This window comes from Alligator mississippiensis, chromosome 16, assembly GCF_030867095.1.
Source record: "Alligator mississippiensis isolate rAllMis1 chromosome 16, rAllMis1, whole genome shotgun sequence".
Classification (NCBI taxonomy): domain Eukaryota; kingdom Metazoa; phylum Chordata; order Crocodylia; family Alligatoridae; genus Alligator; species Alligator mississippiensis.
In genome coordinates, this window is record NC_081839.1 from 7,420,186 (window position 1) to 7,436,211 (window position 16,026).

The window sequence follows — 16,026 nt, forward strand, 5'->3', positions numbered from 1 at the left end:
TCCGCACCGAGACTCACTTTAAATTAACTTAAGAGACAAAGAAGCAACAGAAAGGATTTCTCCGTGACCCACCGCTCTGGCAATTGTCTTCAGCTTCTTCTAAGACGGCACCACTGCAGAGTCTGTGAAGTTGATCCCCGTTTTCCAACTAGTTCATTGAATCCAAAGACGGTGACGGCACGGGCACGTGCCGGGATTGGGCGTCCTATTCCGATTGTTTCATGCTCTCCGTGGGCTGTGCGCCTGACAGACGCGGGGGCTTCGGCAACGTCCGACTGGGCTCCAGCCGCCGGCCCCGTGCTGAGACGGCGGCCAAGGAGGAAAAGAAAAGCAGTTTGGGAACAGCCCCCTCCCCGCTCCCGTGCGTGGCGCCGGGTGGTGAAGTCATGACGGCCCTTCCCCCTCTCCTGTCGGCATCGAGGTGGGAAAAGGCTGTTTGCAGAGCGGATCCGAACCCAGATCCATCCATGGCCGGAGCTGGAGGAGACGCTGCACGCACTGATCTGTGCCGGCCCGGGCAGATCACTTGTGGCGCTGGATGGTTTTCCTCTTCCTTCTCTTGAAGAAACAGCAGCATCTGTAAAAGGCAGGTGCAAACCTGTAATGCCCCAGCCTTGCTGCCTGTACAGCCCGCTGCAGCTTCCTTCTCCTGGACCACCATTCCCAGCAGAGCTGGACAATCCTACGTTTGCCGGGAATCCCCGAGCTATTATGGTATCAGGAGGGGCTGCTGAAGCTCACAATTCAGGGCGCTTGCTGGGCTCTACTGAGCGGAGCTCAGGGCAAGGTTCTCACAGGCGGCAGACTGCCCCACAGCCACTGTGGCCCTGGGACGGGGGTCTCAAACCTGCCTGCGAGGCGGCTGGAGCTGGCACTGCCAGAGCAGCTGCTGGGAGAGAGAGCCCCAGCAGCACTCATGAGCCCAAAGCTTCCAGCCAGCAGGGAGCATTGCTCTCAGCCCGTGCCCTGGTTCCCTAGTCTCTGCTTCTCGCCCTGAAAGGACCAGCCCTGGGAGAGGTCCGGGGAGGCACTAACAAGGTCAAGACCCCTGGGAACCTGACTTCCCTCAGCCTGGGCTCTGGTGTCACAAGGCAACGATCCCTTTGGTGACTGAATGGTCCAGGCCACTGTGTAGAGGAGACCCTTGGACCGTGCCTAGCAGGGTGGGGGCGGGCCACGACGAGGCCTTAGTAATGCAGACAGCACAATCATTTGTGGGTGAACTAGAATGGAGCAGAGGAGCTGTCTGTGCCCAGTCCCCTGTAAGCTCCTTACAGCCCAACTCTGGCTCTTGGGTTCCCCTGCATGGTGATCCCAGGCAGCGCAGCCAAGGAGCTAGCTGGATCCTTTTCTGCCTTGGGGGGAGGATGTGAGCACCAGCTGCAGGGGAAGAAGCAAACCACCCTGAGGAACCGCCTGCAAGCTGGGGGAGACGGGGAAGGAAGACTCACTTTGTGTCGTCTGCTACCTCCACCTCAGCAGGCGCCGTGATGGGGGCATTTGAATGTCCTGCGGTCGGGTCGTCCGTGTTCAACTCACCGTTAGTGGAGCTCATCACCTGGAAAGGAGCGGGGAGAGTCAGTGCCTGCAGGCAGCTGACAGCAGCAGGAGAGCAAAGCTGGGGACAAAAAGGCAGCTGAAGAAGAACTGCTGTGCCTACTACAAGCGAGCCAAGCGTCCCCACGTGGGCAGGTGCCCCGGAGCTGCAGCCCGGACGCATCATGCCCTGGCACCCTGCAAACCAGCCAGCGAGGGCCGCACGGGAAGAAGCTGCCTTCTAACCTCAGACCCCAGAGGCAGCATCTGGTGAACAAGCTGGACTCAGCCTCTACTTGCACAGCATAACCTGCACTGGGCTCGAAGGTTTTGAAGCCCAGAGCCGCTAACCCCTCGGAAGAAGGGCACCCTCTGCACAGCTCTGGCACATTTTGACGCTAGCTCCAACAAGCGCTTCTAAGGACACCAAGCAACAGCAAGTGTTGCAGGGCTGAGACCACATCCTGGGAGAAGCAGACACAGAGCTTCAGGCACTGGCCTGGCCCTGGGAGCCCCGGCAGGCCTGCAAAAGGCAAAGCAGGAATGCTTGGAGCCGAAGCGCATTGCCTCCGGGACAGCACGCAGCCCAGGGGAGCGGCAGTGCCCAGAGAGCAAGGCCCAGGCTGCCATGCACTGCAGTCAGAGCCCATTTCTGATACCAAGTAGGATGTCAGCAGGGGAGGGGCAGGGCCATCCCCATCCCTTGGCTGCCAGAAGGTGCTGTGCTCCCCCCGCATTCCCAGCCTTGCAGCAAAGCAAGGGGATTTGCCGAAGTGCCTTTGCTTAGATGTTGCCTGCTGAGGGGACCAGCCACAGATACCAGGGCTGCAGGATGCCAGGACAAGAGCCCCTTCACACAGCCTGGGAATGGGGCTACAGAAATGGAGCTTGCAGCTGCTGCCCTGCCCTGGGCTAGCGCTTGGGGGTGCTTCCACCAGAGCTAGGTCACTCCAGCTCCTGCAGCTTCTGGGTGGACCAGGATTAATGAACTGAAGTGATGAGGGGACAAGGCCAGCTCAGCTGCTGCAGTGCCACTAGGCTGGACTCTCTCCACCTCATTCTCCAGGACAACGCCGGCTGTGCCCTGGTTAAAGCCCAGACCAAACATGGCCAAGTTAGTATTCAAAGTCCCAGTGTGCTGTTCCTTCCCCAGGATCAGCCTGTCAGCAAGGCAGGGGAAACTGTGCCGGGTGGGCTCACGCACGCACGCAAACACGCACACGCAGCAGCGATGGAGGCTGTCTTTCCTGCAGAGTCATCTACCATCCACTAGTCCTGCCGGCTCAGAGTGCCACACGCCATGTGAGCTGCCCAGCAGTGCCTGATGAGTTGGGCTGTGCGAGTGGTGGCTCCTGGCCTCGCAGATGCAAGGTGAGCGCCCCAACCCCTGCGAACTGGGACTCTGCAGCGAAAACAAGCCTGGAAACTAGCTAGAGCACTTGCATCTCCATCCCACCTCAGGGCGTCCTGGGAAAACGGAGGGACTGGGGGGCACTTTCTACAACACAGAGCAGGGACCATCCACTGTCACAGGAAGGGGAGCCACGTGGCCAGATTGAGCAGGGACAGCCCATGACCTCTCGTCTCCCTGCTGGACGGAGCCGGGCAGAATCCCCCCGACTCCAAGCTCTGCCCGTGGGACTGGTGAGGGGGAAATTTAGCCTTTCAGAGCTGAGGCAGAACAGCCCAGGAAGGGACACTAGGAAGGGAATGACGGGCAGCAAAGACAGAATTCACCGAGGCCTAGTGTGAAGCCTGGATGCCATTTAGACCCGTGATTTCTGCCCTTGCGGGGGGCGAGCATTGCTGGCTAGGAGCACTGTGAAGATGAGTCACCCTCCAAGGGGCAGGAGACGCAGCGAGGGCAGGATCTGGGGGCAGGGAGTGCTTTTCTCAACAGCAGGAAGGGAAATGAAGTCAGAGGCAAAGCCAGGCCAAGTAGAGGGGCAGGGCCCTGATCCTGGGGAGAAGGATGCAGCTCTCCAGGGCCTCGCAACAAGCCCTGGCCTGAACGGCACAGCCAGCCAAAGGCACGCACGTGTTGCACTGCCAGCACAAGCAGGTCTAGGCACTAGTTTAATCAGATGCAGGGTGGACACGGCCAGCACCTTGCTGCACTCTGCCTGATCCTGGGCCAAGCCCTGTGCTCCCCATCCAAATGGGGACACCACCAGCCAAGCTGGCGCCCCTTTCCCACCGCGAGGCCGGATGGGCAACCCTGTCTCTTGGGAGAACTCTGTGATCCTCCCTGCCCCACCTCAGCTCAAGAATGGCAGACGGTTTGAGGCTGATCGAACGAGCAGTGCTGATTAAAACAAGGGTGTGAGAGCTGACATCGAGCTCCACTTGCCACCTCCACGTGATTCTGCCCGCGAGCCTGACCCTGCACAGAGGCCTCTCACGCTAGGTCTGGAGTTCAGCACTGGGCACTGGACCAAGCCTTCCCACTGACTGGGGACGTGGGTCAGGGTGCACGGCTGGTGGGCCAGGGGGATGCTTGCTGATGGGCCATTATGCTACTGGAGGTCCCCTGTTCCCAAGTGGGACCACTGAAGTCCTTTGGGAGCTGGGGCAGGACTGAGCCCAGAAGAGCATCGCGGCTCAGGCGGGTGCCTCTGCCCCCCGGCGCCCCCCCAGCCCCACTCGGCACGTGGTCATGTACCTGCACAGAACCCCCAAGCCTGCTGGTTGCTAGGTGAGTTCCTAGAGGTTCCTCGGCAGGCTGCCGACCGGCCTGAGGATCCCACACCTCGTCCCCCTCAGGCGACTGCTAGTGACAGGCAGGAGAAACAAAAGAAGAAGAAGGAGAACGGTGCAGTGGTAGGAGGGACCGGGGAAGGAAGGTGAGGCAAGGACGGGGGAAGAGATGGAGGAGGAATTCAAGAAAATAAAGACATGCAAAAGCAAAAATATAAACAGAGCAGCCCTAGCGTCATCTCCACAAGGCATGGGAGGCAGTGTGGGCCCTGCAGGCTTCCCAGCCAGACTGGGATGGGCTGCGGCTAAATGCTGCTTGGCCAAAGGCTGTTGAACCGTGAACACCCTGGCTTTCCCTCTGCACATGCAGGCCCCATAACCCAGAGAGGCCCCTTGGGCTCCGTGGAAGGAGTCCAGATACAACAGATACAGCTCCTGTGGGCAAACGGGCTGCATGCTGGCAGAGCCGGGGGGAGGATGCTGCCTGACACTTCACTTCGGAGGTAGTAAGGAGGGATTGAAGCGAGGCTGCTCCCCTGCCTCTGTGGGTCCTTCTCTCTTCCAGATGTGCCTGTTGAGTCTAGATATGAGCAGACAACTGATGCCCCAGGACACGGCCCCTCCAGGGCAGCAGGCTCCGACTTCCGCTGGCCCACAGGCAGCAATGCGGAGTGTGTCATGTGCCAGGGGCAACGGTGCCCTCCTCTCCCAGCTGGCAGAAACATCCTCTCTGGAAAGCCAAGTCTGCCATCTCTGTGCACATGAGCCTTGGGTGGGGGATCGCTGCTCTAGGGGCTTTCTGGTGTTGCAGGCAGCCTCCTGATAGGAGTGTTAGCAAGACCTTTTCCCCCACTTCTGGTAGGGCCCCAGGAGGGGAAGAGATCCTGGTGGTCACAGCCCCTCTCCGTAGGACAGGCTTGGGGTGTCAGGCATAGGACAATGCCAGGGGTGTACCTGCCAGCCATGGCTTGGCCTTGTTGCTGCTGTGAAGCTGAGCTCAGTGTCCAGCTGAGTACAGTGTCCAGCTCAGTAGAGCTGGTCCCAGTGCCTGTGGGGGGGCAGGAAGGGCCTGGACCATGTGGAGGTATCAGTGGCCTGGGGTTCCCCAGGAGCCAGTTTGTCTTCCCAAGCAGCCTGCTTCCAGAGGCTTTCTGGCTTGAGGTCATGACAGATGCAACGTCCTGCCCAGCGGTTGCTCCATGGAGGGGGAGCCTTGTAATGAGCCTGTTAGCCCCCACAGGCTCTGGAAAGAGCAGCTGTCGAAACCCAAAGTTGTCAGCGTGCAGCACCCCCACAAAGCAGCCCCTTTAGCAGGGTACAGACAGACAGTAAGGGACTGCCAGAGGTCTGCTTGCTGCCCTGCCTCTGGCGTCAGTGCACAGGGAAGCCAGGACCACATGACTTCACCCCTACCTTGCTGGAAATTTCCCATCCTCCCTACCTGGTGCAGGTCCTCACTGCCTCCAAGAGCTGCACTCCTGCTCCTGGGTGAGGCAGCTGCATTGCCAAGCACCAGCCTGCACTCCACAGAGCCAGACATTGCCAAGCCTGGATTACGGCTCAGCCAACACAACTGCATAGGCCCGAGCCATCTTTGCCCCCATGGCTACAGCCCCTCTCCTCCCATGCAGCTAAAGAGGTGGCTGCAATCCTGCTGGCTGCCCAGATCACAGTGCTAGCGCTTCCCCTAGGGAAACGATGGGACCCCCACCAGAGGCAAGTGCATGTGACCCAACAGGACCGATCATCTCAACACAGTCACCTTGTTGCACCCAACAGTCAGCCACGTGGACCGAGAAAACCGTGCTCAGCAGAGCAGCAAGCATGGCAAGGCACCCTGACAATCCCAGCACGCTGTAGCCTCCCTCATCCCCCACCAGGGGCAGGTCCCAAAAGTGACTTGCAAGCATATATGAAAGGGTTGCAAACAAATTTTTCAAACGGATCAACACACTTTAAAAAATGGATTCTCCTTAAAGGAGAAAAACGTGGGAAACTGTGGCTTTTCCCTTGCAGGCTGGCAGAGATCCAGCCTGCCACGCCGCCACACACTCACCCCTGCCCCACACACTGGGGGGCTGAGGCCTGGGAGCAGCGAGTCAGGAGTGAGGGGCACTGGGTTGGGACTGGCCACTGATGTTTCCAAATGAGTCCTGGTACAAAAAAGGTTGAGACTCACCGCTCTAGGACATGCCCCAGTGCATCTCACAGCTCACTGCCCCTCTCCCCGGACTTCCCAAAGACCTAACCCTGCCGTAGGCCATGACAACTGGTTACAACCAACAGGGTCAATCTGTGTGAGCCTGTCTTTGCTCACCAGTACAGGAAGAACCTCCCAGCCTTTGCTGAAGAAGCTGGCAGGACCCCAGCGACACAGCCACTGGGATGGGTGCCCATCACACACAAGCAGCCGCTCTCTGAGAGTGGCCTGGAATCTGACCAGCAAGCCAGGCACTGCAGCCCGTACTGAATCCACGGGGCCAGGCTGCTGACTGGGCCTCTGCCCAGGGCTTGCCGAGGCACCCCCCAGGCCCCTCTGCCAGTCAGGAACTCGTGACGTGTTTAGACCCACTTGCCCATGCCTCCAATGTGCCCCACTCCCAAAAGCATCTAATCCTGCCCACTGCTGAGTGGGAGCAAGCACCAGTTCAGCCTTCCCTGCACAAGCCTTGAAGAGCCTGGGCCCTCTCTGGGAAGGCAGAGAGGTATCAGAACGTCCTACGAGGAAAAGCAACTCCTGTCCCCATCTCCCACCAGACGCATGGCTTGCACCAGGCACCTGCTGCCATCTCACACTGAGGAGAGCTGCCATTTCTCTCCACCCTTGTGCGGTAGCAGCCTTCCCTCAGGCTGATGTCTCTTCTGGACCAGCCAGAGGAGAGGCCCTGCATTGCTCAGCCTCCCCTGCCATCCAATCCCCAGTGGAAGGCAATGATGTGTGGACAGCACCCCTATGCCCCCAGTCTCCCAAATGGACAGACAGGCTTTGCCTTCCAGCCCAGTTCCTGGTGCTACTGATGGCTGCCAAGCCGTTTGGGGAGTGGGCCCCAGCATGGCCATGGTGGGGCTGCGCCGAGCTCACCTGGTGCTTGGTGTGTGGCTGTGCTTTGTCTCTGTTCGGGGGCTGCACCTGGACGTCACTGTGGATTGTGCCGATGGGAGTTGGCTGCAGAGTGAGACATAAGGAGGGGAAAAAATAAGGAGTTGCCCCAAAGTCCGTGTGTGACCCATGCTGTAGAAAGCCTCCCGCTGCCTGAGTCAGATGGGGAAGGGTGGGATGGGCAGGGTGGGCCCTGAAAACACATGGACGTACAATGGTTTCCCCTACTAGGCACAGGGACACAGGGTCCTGGCTACATTCTCACCTGTGCCAAGGCCTCTGGGGTGGGCTCTACCTCCCATGGAGACTGGGAAGATGCCTGCTTAGCACACAGCAGGGCATATCCAGAACACAATGGGGCAGGCGCGATAGACAGACCTAAAAAGGACACAGACTCTGGGGCCCATATGACTACCTCGAGGGGGTTGAATAGTCAAGAGAAGGGATGTTTAGCAGGCATGACTACTCCAGGACTCAGGAAGCAGAGAGGAACTAAAGAGCTCAGAGTTTCTCAGCCACCAAAACCTTAGCATGCCCTGGCTTCCCAGATGCTCTATCCATTGCTCCCCACCCTCAAGCCCTGGGCAGCCTCACAGCTCCTTCAGCCCTGGAGGGACTCGGGCACAGGGCTGGCCAGGGTGGGGGCGAGTCCCTGCTAGCATCAGCCAGCTCAATGCTCCTTCCTCTCCAGTTGGATGCACTTACTAGTGGCTTCCCAGCCCAGTCGTATTCATAGTCGAAGACGTAGCCATTGCGGTCAAAGAGGTCCGTGAAGAGCTTCCGCAGGTAATCGTAGTCAGGCTTCTCAAAGAAATCCAGCCGCCGTACATAGCGCAAGTAGGTGGCCATCTCCTCTGCAGAGACAGGGCAGGCTCAGTGTAGGCAGTACCCAGCTCCACACCAGGGTCAGGGAAGCAGACTGCCAGGCAAGGGCAGACACACCCCAGGCAGGGCTCACACCATGGCGACCGGCTGGCCCTGTAGAATGATCCCCCTTCTGCCAACCCTGCTAGGATAGCAGAGACTCTCTGGGAGCCTGGAGGAGCAGTGGAAGCTGGAAGGGAGGCACATGGTGGGAGGGGTGGAAAGCTATAATGCATGACACTGCAAGGCACTGGGCTATAGTGGAGCGCAGGTGTAAAACAAAAGCTGTCTCCAGGTTTACACCGTGGGCTGTCAGCTTCCCCAGAGCCCAGACCCTGGGGTGTGCATAGGTGGTTTCCCTCCAGGAAGACTGTCTGGACTGCTCCAGCTGGGGCAGCTCAGGGCTGGAGGAAGGTACCACTGCCCTGCAGAGAGATGATGATCCTGAGCCCTCTTTGCTTTTATCTTCAGCTCTGTACCTGCCTTGCTGGATGGCCTTGCCCAGCTCATCTACTCTAACCTCTTGTGGGGCTCCAGTTGCTGCCTGTATCAGGTAAAGCCAGGACATGCTCCTCCATAGCCTGGAGAGTCCTTCACTCCCACACACAGCACCCTTCCCACTGCAATGCCCATTTCCCAGCAGGTGGAAACCGTCACACATAGGGCAGGGCCACAGGGGGAAAACACAGAGATGGTGACCAGGCAGCAGCACTGACTGCAGTGCCACTGTTCTTGCACCGGGCCAAGCCCTGGTGAAAAATGCACAATGATCCGCGGGAGTTTGCTCCTTGAGTGGCTGCTCTCCCAGTGGGAGTGATGCGAGGGCCTGACAAAGCCCTCCTCACACAATCAAGCAGCGGAGATTTCCTTATGCGATTTCCCTAGTGCTCCAGGCATCACTAACTCTAGAGAGGTGTCCTCAAACAAACTGGGCTGCATACAGCTGCTTCTTAAGTTGGACACAGAGAAGCCATGTACGAACCCACTCATTAGGACTGCTGAGGGAGGTGCCAGTTAGCCAGCTCCCATGCTAATTAGCTGGATTAAGGCACCAGCCAGACTGCTTCTGGTTTAGGAGGCAGTCAGGCCAGGGCAGCAGAGAGCATTTAAGTTTGCTGGAGTCCAGGGCACAGACCTGGCACGAGTGTAGCTTGCACCGCTGGAACAAATCCCCATGTGTGAGCAGAACATGAAAGGGGCTGGAGGCGACAGGAGAAACCTGGACATGAGTGCTAGCCTGCTCTGGCAGTATCCTTACCTGGGAAGTTTTCACACAGGACTTCGACAGGCGTGGCTCTTTTGGTGTCTCCGATTTTCTGATACCGTTCCTTTAACGTGTCAGCCTGGATAGGCAGAGAGGGGTTCAGCCCTGGGCAACATGACAGACAAGTGCCAACCATGGTCTGGCTTGGGGGATGCACTCAGGGACCCAGGCCTGGGTTCTCAAACTCCACCCCAAGCTCAGTGGGCCCCTTGCTAATGCCTTGAATCACCTAGCATGCAGTGGGCATCTGGGCTAGATTTCAGCAGTCATTCATAGGGACTTCACCCCCCAGAGCCTGCATGAAGAGAGGAGCCCCTGGTGCAGAGCAGCAGAAACCCTCTGACCAGTGAAGGCCTGGCAGAGACCAGCACGGGGACACCCACCCATCCTGAGCTCATCAGCAGTGCCAGCAACCCAGCCCAGGGCTGACAGCAAGAAGGGGAATGGCTGTGGCTGGTTATTCCCGGAGACTTGTCAGAAACCTGACAGAACAGCAGTCCCACACCCAGCCACCAGGTGCCAGGAAGGGACACACCGGTGGGCCACAACCGTGGCATCCTGTAGTAGACAGTGGCCAAAGCAAGAACCGTCAGAAAAATGCTTGGTAAAAGGACAGAACAACTCATCCTTTCCCCAAACCCCTTGACACTGCTCAGTCCCAAGGCCCCACTTTCAGCAGGTCCCTTCCCCTGCAGCCATTTCATGGAGAAGGAAATCAAGGTCATGCTGAGAGGAAGTGACCAGCCTGGGGTGGGAGCGAGGGCTGGGACTGGGACACAGAGCTCCCAGACCCCCAAGCTGCCCTTCAAGCTCTGCTCTTTCCATGGATGGAGGACATAGGCTACAACCCACTAGCCAGAACTGGGGGTCGTGCTCCCTGCATTTCATGCCCCAACAGGCATCTGCCCCAATGAGAAGTTAAACAGCCCTCAAAGGTGCTAATGGTGACACACCCCTGGCTGAAGGACTCCAGCCCCGTGCCTGAGAGTCTGCCGGTCTCAGCTCTCTTTCATGTGCAGGCCAGATACTGCTGAGCCTGGTCTCTATAGATGTTCCCCACCCTGGTGCCAGCTGGCCCACTGGCTCCAGCCCGGAGGGAGAGTGGCTTTGGTGCCGCAGCCCTCTGGGCTTGCCTACACCCTGCTGGGCAAGTCACAGCTTCCCAACTGCGAGGTGGCAGTTACCTTGAGCCCTTGCCAAGGGAGGCTCCCTCGGAGGAAGTACATAAACATGTGCCCTAGTGCTTCCAGATCATCCCTGCGGCTTTGTTCTGCATGGGGAAGAGAGAGTCAGTACAGCCACCCACAGAGTGGCATTCCCTCATCTTGCCTCACTGAAGCCAGGCCCAGTTCCCCCCTCCCAGCAGCTTGGGAAGTTTGCAAAAATCCCCACGTGAAGATAAAGCCAGGGGGAAGCTCCAAGGATCACCAGCAAGGGGAGCCACCCTCCGTTCCCAGCAGTGTGGGGGCATGGCAGGAGATGGCAGTAGTGTTCTCAGGGGAAGCAAGGAGGAGGTTTCTTGCTCTGGAGCAATTTCTCTCCATCTGCAGGGCTTCCCCCTGGGAGCTTGCAGCACTGAGCAGCACCCTATCAGCCAGGGTCTGGCCTTTGACTCGAGGCACTGCTCACTCGAGTGGCAGACAGAGCCTTGCTCTACAGTCTGACGGGGCTGACTCTCAGCAAGACTCTCACAGCCTGGGAAGCTGCACACATCAAGGAGGCTTGGAGCGTGGCCAGGGATGTGCAGTGTACATGGGTGGAGTCCTCTGCTCCTGCAACTGCCTGGTCATGCTGGTATCGGCTGGCATGTACTGTCTGAGACACAGCACTGGGAACCTGAGCATGAGATACACTAGCCAAACACAGGATGACTCAATGCACCTGGCTTGAACTCCTGCAGAACCAGCATCATATCCACCCCACGTGGCTGCAAACTGCTCATGACTACAGGGCAAACTGGAAAGAGAACCCAGCAGTCCCATGCCCTGTGCCACCAGGCACTCCACCAAGCTAGGAACACCTGGACTCACGGAGCCGCTCTTCCCTGGAGTGTCAGCCCTTCTCCTCCCCATCCCTCAGCACCGCAGATGGTGTGCCATGACCCAGTGGGGCTGGCTCAGCTGGTTTTCTCTGGGAGTGGTGCCCTGTACCTTTCCCGAGGTGTGTGTTGATGCTCATGTATCGTGCGGTCCCTGTCAGGCTCTTGTGCTCGCGGTAAGGGATGTGTTTTTTGGTCTCAGGGTCGATGTACTCTTTGGCCAGGCCAAAATCAATGATGTGGATGGTGTGCTGCCGCTTGCTCCCTGGCCGCCCCACCAGGAAGTTCTCTGGTTTGACGTCTCTGTAGATGAGGCTTTTGGTGTGAACGTATTCCATCCGTGTGATCTGGGTGGGAGGGGAGAGCTGGCATCAGCACCAGACAAGCCCAAGCTGCGGCATGGGCAATACCTGGCTGTCTGACCTGCACCTGCCAGGCCCAATTCTGCTCACGTGCCACTGTTGCCCCAGGGTGAGCTCCCCCGAAGCCCGCCCTGCCCATCCCCCTCTTCTTCCACAGAACCTGCGTTGGGCATATTTTAAAACTGAAATGGATCATTTTATGCGCAGTCTTCTCGATCACAGGATCGAGCCCAATTCCCCCACGGTCAGGGTTAGGAGGCCAGCCCTGCACCCAGAATAATGCTGAATGCAACCCAAGACTGCAGCTCCCGATCTGAGAGCACCCCCTTTCCATGTGATGTTGCAGGCTGGGAGCTCCAATCCTGATGGGCTTTAGTTCCATGGGAAAGGCCAGGTATCCTAGGGGAGTGGTTCCCATCTGCCATTAGCTTCTCTGCCCTTCCACAGGGCATGTGGCTGGGAGAGGAGCCTGGTCCTGGCTGAAAGAGGGGCAGTGGGGAAAGTGGATGAGCACAGACACTCTGCAGGCTCTGATAGGCAGGACAACACAGGCAGATTGTGGGGACCCTGTGCTGGGCACCCTGTTTGCTCCTGGGTTCAAATATTCACAGTTGCCCTGGCAGCACTATCCCCATTTCTGTGAGGAAAAAGCAGGGACTTGCTGCTCCTGCAAAGGCAGGGCTGGGACAAGACCCCAGGGTCTCAGTCCAGGGCTCCATCTGCTGCAGAGAAACACCACCACCTGCCTCCCCCTGAGCACACCCAGAAGAAGAGGGAGAAGAGTTCTTATGAGACAAGGCCCCTCCCCAATTCCTCCATCAGCCCAGGCTCCATAAATGTGCTCAGGTCCCGATATATCCCCTCATCCCAGACACCCATTTTGCAGCCCTGAGAGTGCAGACCATGCCAAACCCAGAGGCAAAGGGAGGAGAGAGGCAGCTGACAGAGTCCTTCCTTCCTCAGGTTAGTCCACTAGGACTCTATGAGAGGGCATCAGCTGGAGCCCGCAGGAAGCCCAGGCCCAAGGCGCAGTGAGGCATAGGGCAGCGCTTACCAACTGGATCGCTATCATCAGGACGGTTTTGAGCGTGAAGGTCCGGTCGCACAGGTCAAATAGGTCTTCCAGGCTGGGGCCCAGGAGCTCAAGCACCATGGCATTGTACTTCCCGCAGGGGCCGAAGTAGTAAACCTGAGGAATTCCTTCTGCAACAGCCAAAGCATGAGTGTGTGGGGGGTGAGATTAGGAATGAGGCCCCTTCCCTCCCAGCTTTAACAATGGCCCCGAACACGGGGGATGGAGGAACCTGGAAGGAGGGCACTGATGGGATTGTGCTGCTAATGCGTATCAGTCAGTGCCGAGGGGTCAACAAAGCAACAGCAAAGACCTCACCTCCCTCCCAAGGCAGGGTTTTAACAGGGGAGTTCTCCTCTCCTTCCTCTTCTACACTAGCATTTTGGAGATGAGGGCCCAGTTGCTCCTAGGCATGCAGGAGGGGCAAAGGCAGCCTGGGAGCTCACTGTGGTCATCTGGGATCACCGGGTGGCCATGGCCTGGGCGGATACATGGCACTGTGCCCCGGAGGCCCTGCAGCCATGTCAGCATTACCAGGGCTTCCTCCCTGCCCACCAGATTCAAGGTGAAGCCAGAATGAAAATAAGCCTAGTCCCATGGAATGAAATAGCCAGCAGTCAGGTGCTGGGTTTGTGGGCAATGCTAGGGCCTCTCAATCCCAACCTGAACCACCCTCATCATCCCAGCCCTGGGCCCTTGCCCACACACTGCTCTGCAAAGCCCCCCTGCCCCGTTCCTCTGCTGGCCTGGGCAATGGAGACACGAGGAAGAGGCTCCCCTTCAGGTCCCTGATGCTGTCTGACCAGGAGGTGGCAGGTTTGGGTACAAGCCAGTGTGCAGGACAGAGGTGACCCCTTCCAGGGAGGTCTGACATTCAAACTCCACCCAAGAGTGGGGGAAGGAGGCAGGAAACAAGGCCTTGGCATGGGAGGAAACCAGAGAGAGCAAGGCCAAGGCCTACAGGTTCCCATCTGGCCCTAGAACCTGCACTGGTGGCTCCCAGATGCCACCAACTTCCTCCTGAGAAAAGGGGATAAGGGCACCCCACCTTCTCCTGCACAGGGCTCTCAGGGTAGCCCCAATTTAGCACCCCCTGAGGTGGGTAGGTGGAGGAGCCAACTCACCCCCATCACAAGGTGGGCTTGATATGCTGCCTCTTGGGGGAGAGATGTGGGGGAAGAGGATGGCAGGTGACCTGCCAGAATCCCGGACACCAGCACGGGAGGTGGGGGGAGGTCAGGGAGGGGAGGAGGAGGAGGGGCTGGAAAATAAAGGCTCAAAGATTAGAAGTAGCTCTGTGGAAAATCTGCCTTCGTCAGCTGAGCAGATGGGCACCAGCAGCTTAGGCAGGCACGCGGAGCAGAGATGCAGGGACGGGCTGGCAACCAAGAGCTACCTGCACGCTCCTAGGCCCGTGCTTCCAGGCCAAGCAGCCCCTGCCCCGGCACACGCCTGCCCTCCCGCACTGCCCGTGTCTTACCTGCATTTCCGAGCTGCTTGTAGAACCTGTACTCCAGATGCAGCTGCGGGGCCCGTGATTTTATGGGTTCCTTTGGGTGGAAATTGAACAAACAGAGTGAGGGGGTAAAAATCAAGAGGAGTCCAGCAAACGGCAGAGGGCGAGGGAAGCACTGGGGAAGCCCCGCTTTGGGCACGTTCCTTTGCGCAGGGAACTGTGGCAGGCGTTAGGGAGAGAAGGTACATGGGGATGCCTTAGTGGGGAGGCACGAAGGGCAAGGCCAGGGTCCTGAGTCCTACTGAAGCCCACGTGCACTGCCTGAGGTTACTGCAAAGGGGGGCAGGCACCAAGGGATGGGTTCCCTCCTCCAGTTTTGCTCCCTGGGGTGACGGAAAACGCAGGCAAGCAGGAGGAATCTGTGTCCTGACGGGTCCTCTGCTTGGCCCGTCACAGCTCTGTGCACCGAGGGAGCAGTGGGACAGCAGGGGAGGCCGCCCCTGGGATAGGCCCTTCCTTCCTCAGCACCAGGAGCTTTGTAGAGCCTCATCCTGTCCTGCTTTGAGTAAACGCCAGGCTCCAAGGTACTGGCTACTGCACCTTCCCTGCTGCTTCCAGACATTTCCTGCTCTCAGCTTCAGGATCATGGGCTTCTGGTGCCCACCTCGTCCCCCCTCGCAATCACCATCACTGCTGTGGGGGACCCTAGATGTGCAACCCTCACCAGGGCATGTCTGCATAGTTACCATGTACAGCCTGGCCCTGCCTGACTCATTTTAAGAGTTAGTCTAAGACATAAAATCCCCCCTCCTCCCCCAATTTTGAAACATGAGCCAACCTGGGCAGCGAGGGGTGGGTGGAGGAGAAGAGACTCACCAATTTTATAGCTACATATTCATTTGTGTAGAGATTCTTTCCTGCAGAGAGAGACAAGAGAAGGAACGTCAGCCTGTGCGGCTCACAAAGAGCCCACGTGTCAAGCTCAGCAGGTTAGGAACAAACCAGAGTCTCTGGGAAGGAAAAGAGAACTGTTGAGCAGGCTGGGTCATCTCCAGACCAAAGAGAGGAGGAAGAGAAGGAGGATTTTGCTGCGTGGGCGCATCAAAGAGAACTGCGGCAGGAGAGTTCACAATGGTGCCACCTGCCCCTTGCCCTAAGGCAGGACAGCCAGGGGCTGAGCCTCTGCAGGGCTGGGGCATGCAGCTTCCTGACACGACCAAGATGGACCTGCAGTCTTTTCCTGGCCACATCCTTGCATGAAGGTGAAGGCATGGCAACGTTTTGCATTTGATGGAAATCAGCTGCAGCCACCTTCCCCCTTGTGAGCTGCCTACATGCCCCCTGCCTCCCACCCACTGCTGGCAAAGTTTGGGCATGGAAGCTGGTTCATTGTGAACAAGCCAGGGGAGACTGCAAATATCTCTATGGCAACAGGGAAGGAGGCTGCCCTGGCTGCTGGTGTGACAGCAGGTTGTGGGGTACCAGCTTCAGCTGGAGGCAGGATATAGGCCCCGAATGGGGGCTCCACATGCAGCAGCCCAAGGTGTTGCAGGGGCAGGAAGGAATAGGCCAGTGTCCTATTTTGGCAGAGCAGCTTTGCCCACTGTGCTCGGCTGAGGAGACGGCTGGCATGAGCC

The 16,026-nt window shown here is 58.3% G+C and overlaps 1 protein-coding gene across 3 annotated transcripts in view; it reads right to left on the minus strand.

Annotated features, from left to right (window-relative positions):
* CSNK1G2 (casein kinase 1 gamma 2) overlaps positions 1-16,026 on the minus strand; it is a 70,502-nt gene continuing 54,476 nt past the window's right edge. For 2 of the 3 annotated variants that reach the window (XM_059719626.1, XM_059719627.1), the window contains exons 3-12: positions 15,266-15,306; positions 14,414-14,483; positions 12,916-13,064; positions 11,612-11,846; positions 10,646-10,731; positions 9,456-9,540; positions 8,039-8,187; positions 7,316-7,399; positions 1,452-1,618; positions 1-577 (exon numbers count right to left, since the gene is read on the minus strand). In XM_059719626.1, coding sequence (XP_059575609.1) covers positions 523-577; positions 1,452-1,618; positions 7,316-7,399; positions 8,039-8,187; positions 9,456-9,540; positions 10,646-10,731; positions 11,612-11,846; positions 12,916-13,064; positions 14,414-14,483; positions 15,266-15,306 — 1,121 coding nt within the window. In that variant the 3' untranslated portion in view covers positions 1-522. The remainder of the gene's footprint in view (positions 578-1,451; positions 1,619-7,315; positions 7,400-8,038; positions 8,188-9,455; positions 9,541-10,645; positions 10,732-11,611; positions 11,847-12,915; positions 13,065-14,413; positions 14,484-15,265; positions 15,307-16,026) is intronic. The other variant, XM_014599826.3, reaches the window with a different exon arrangement.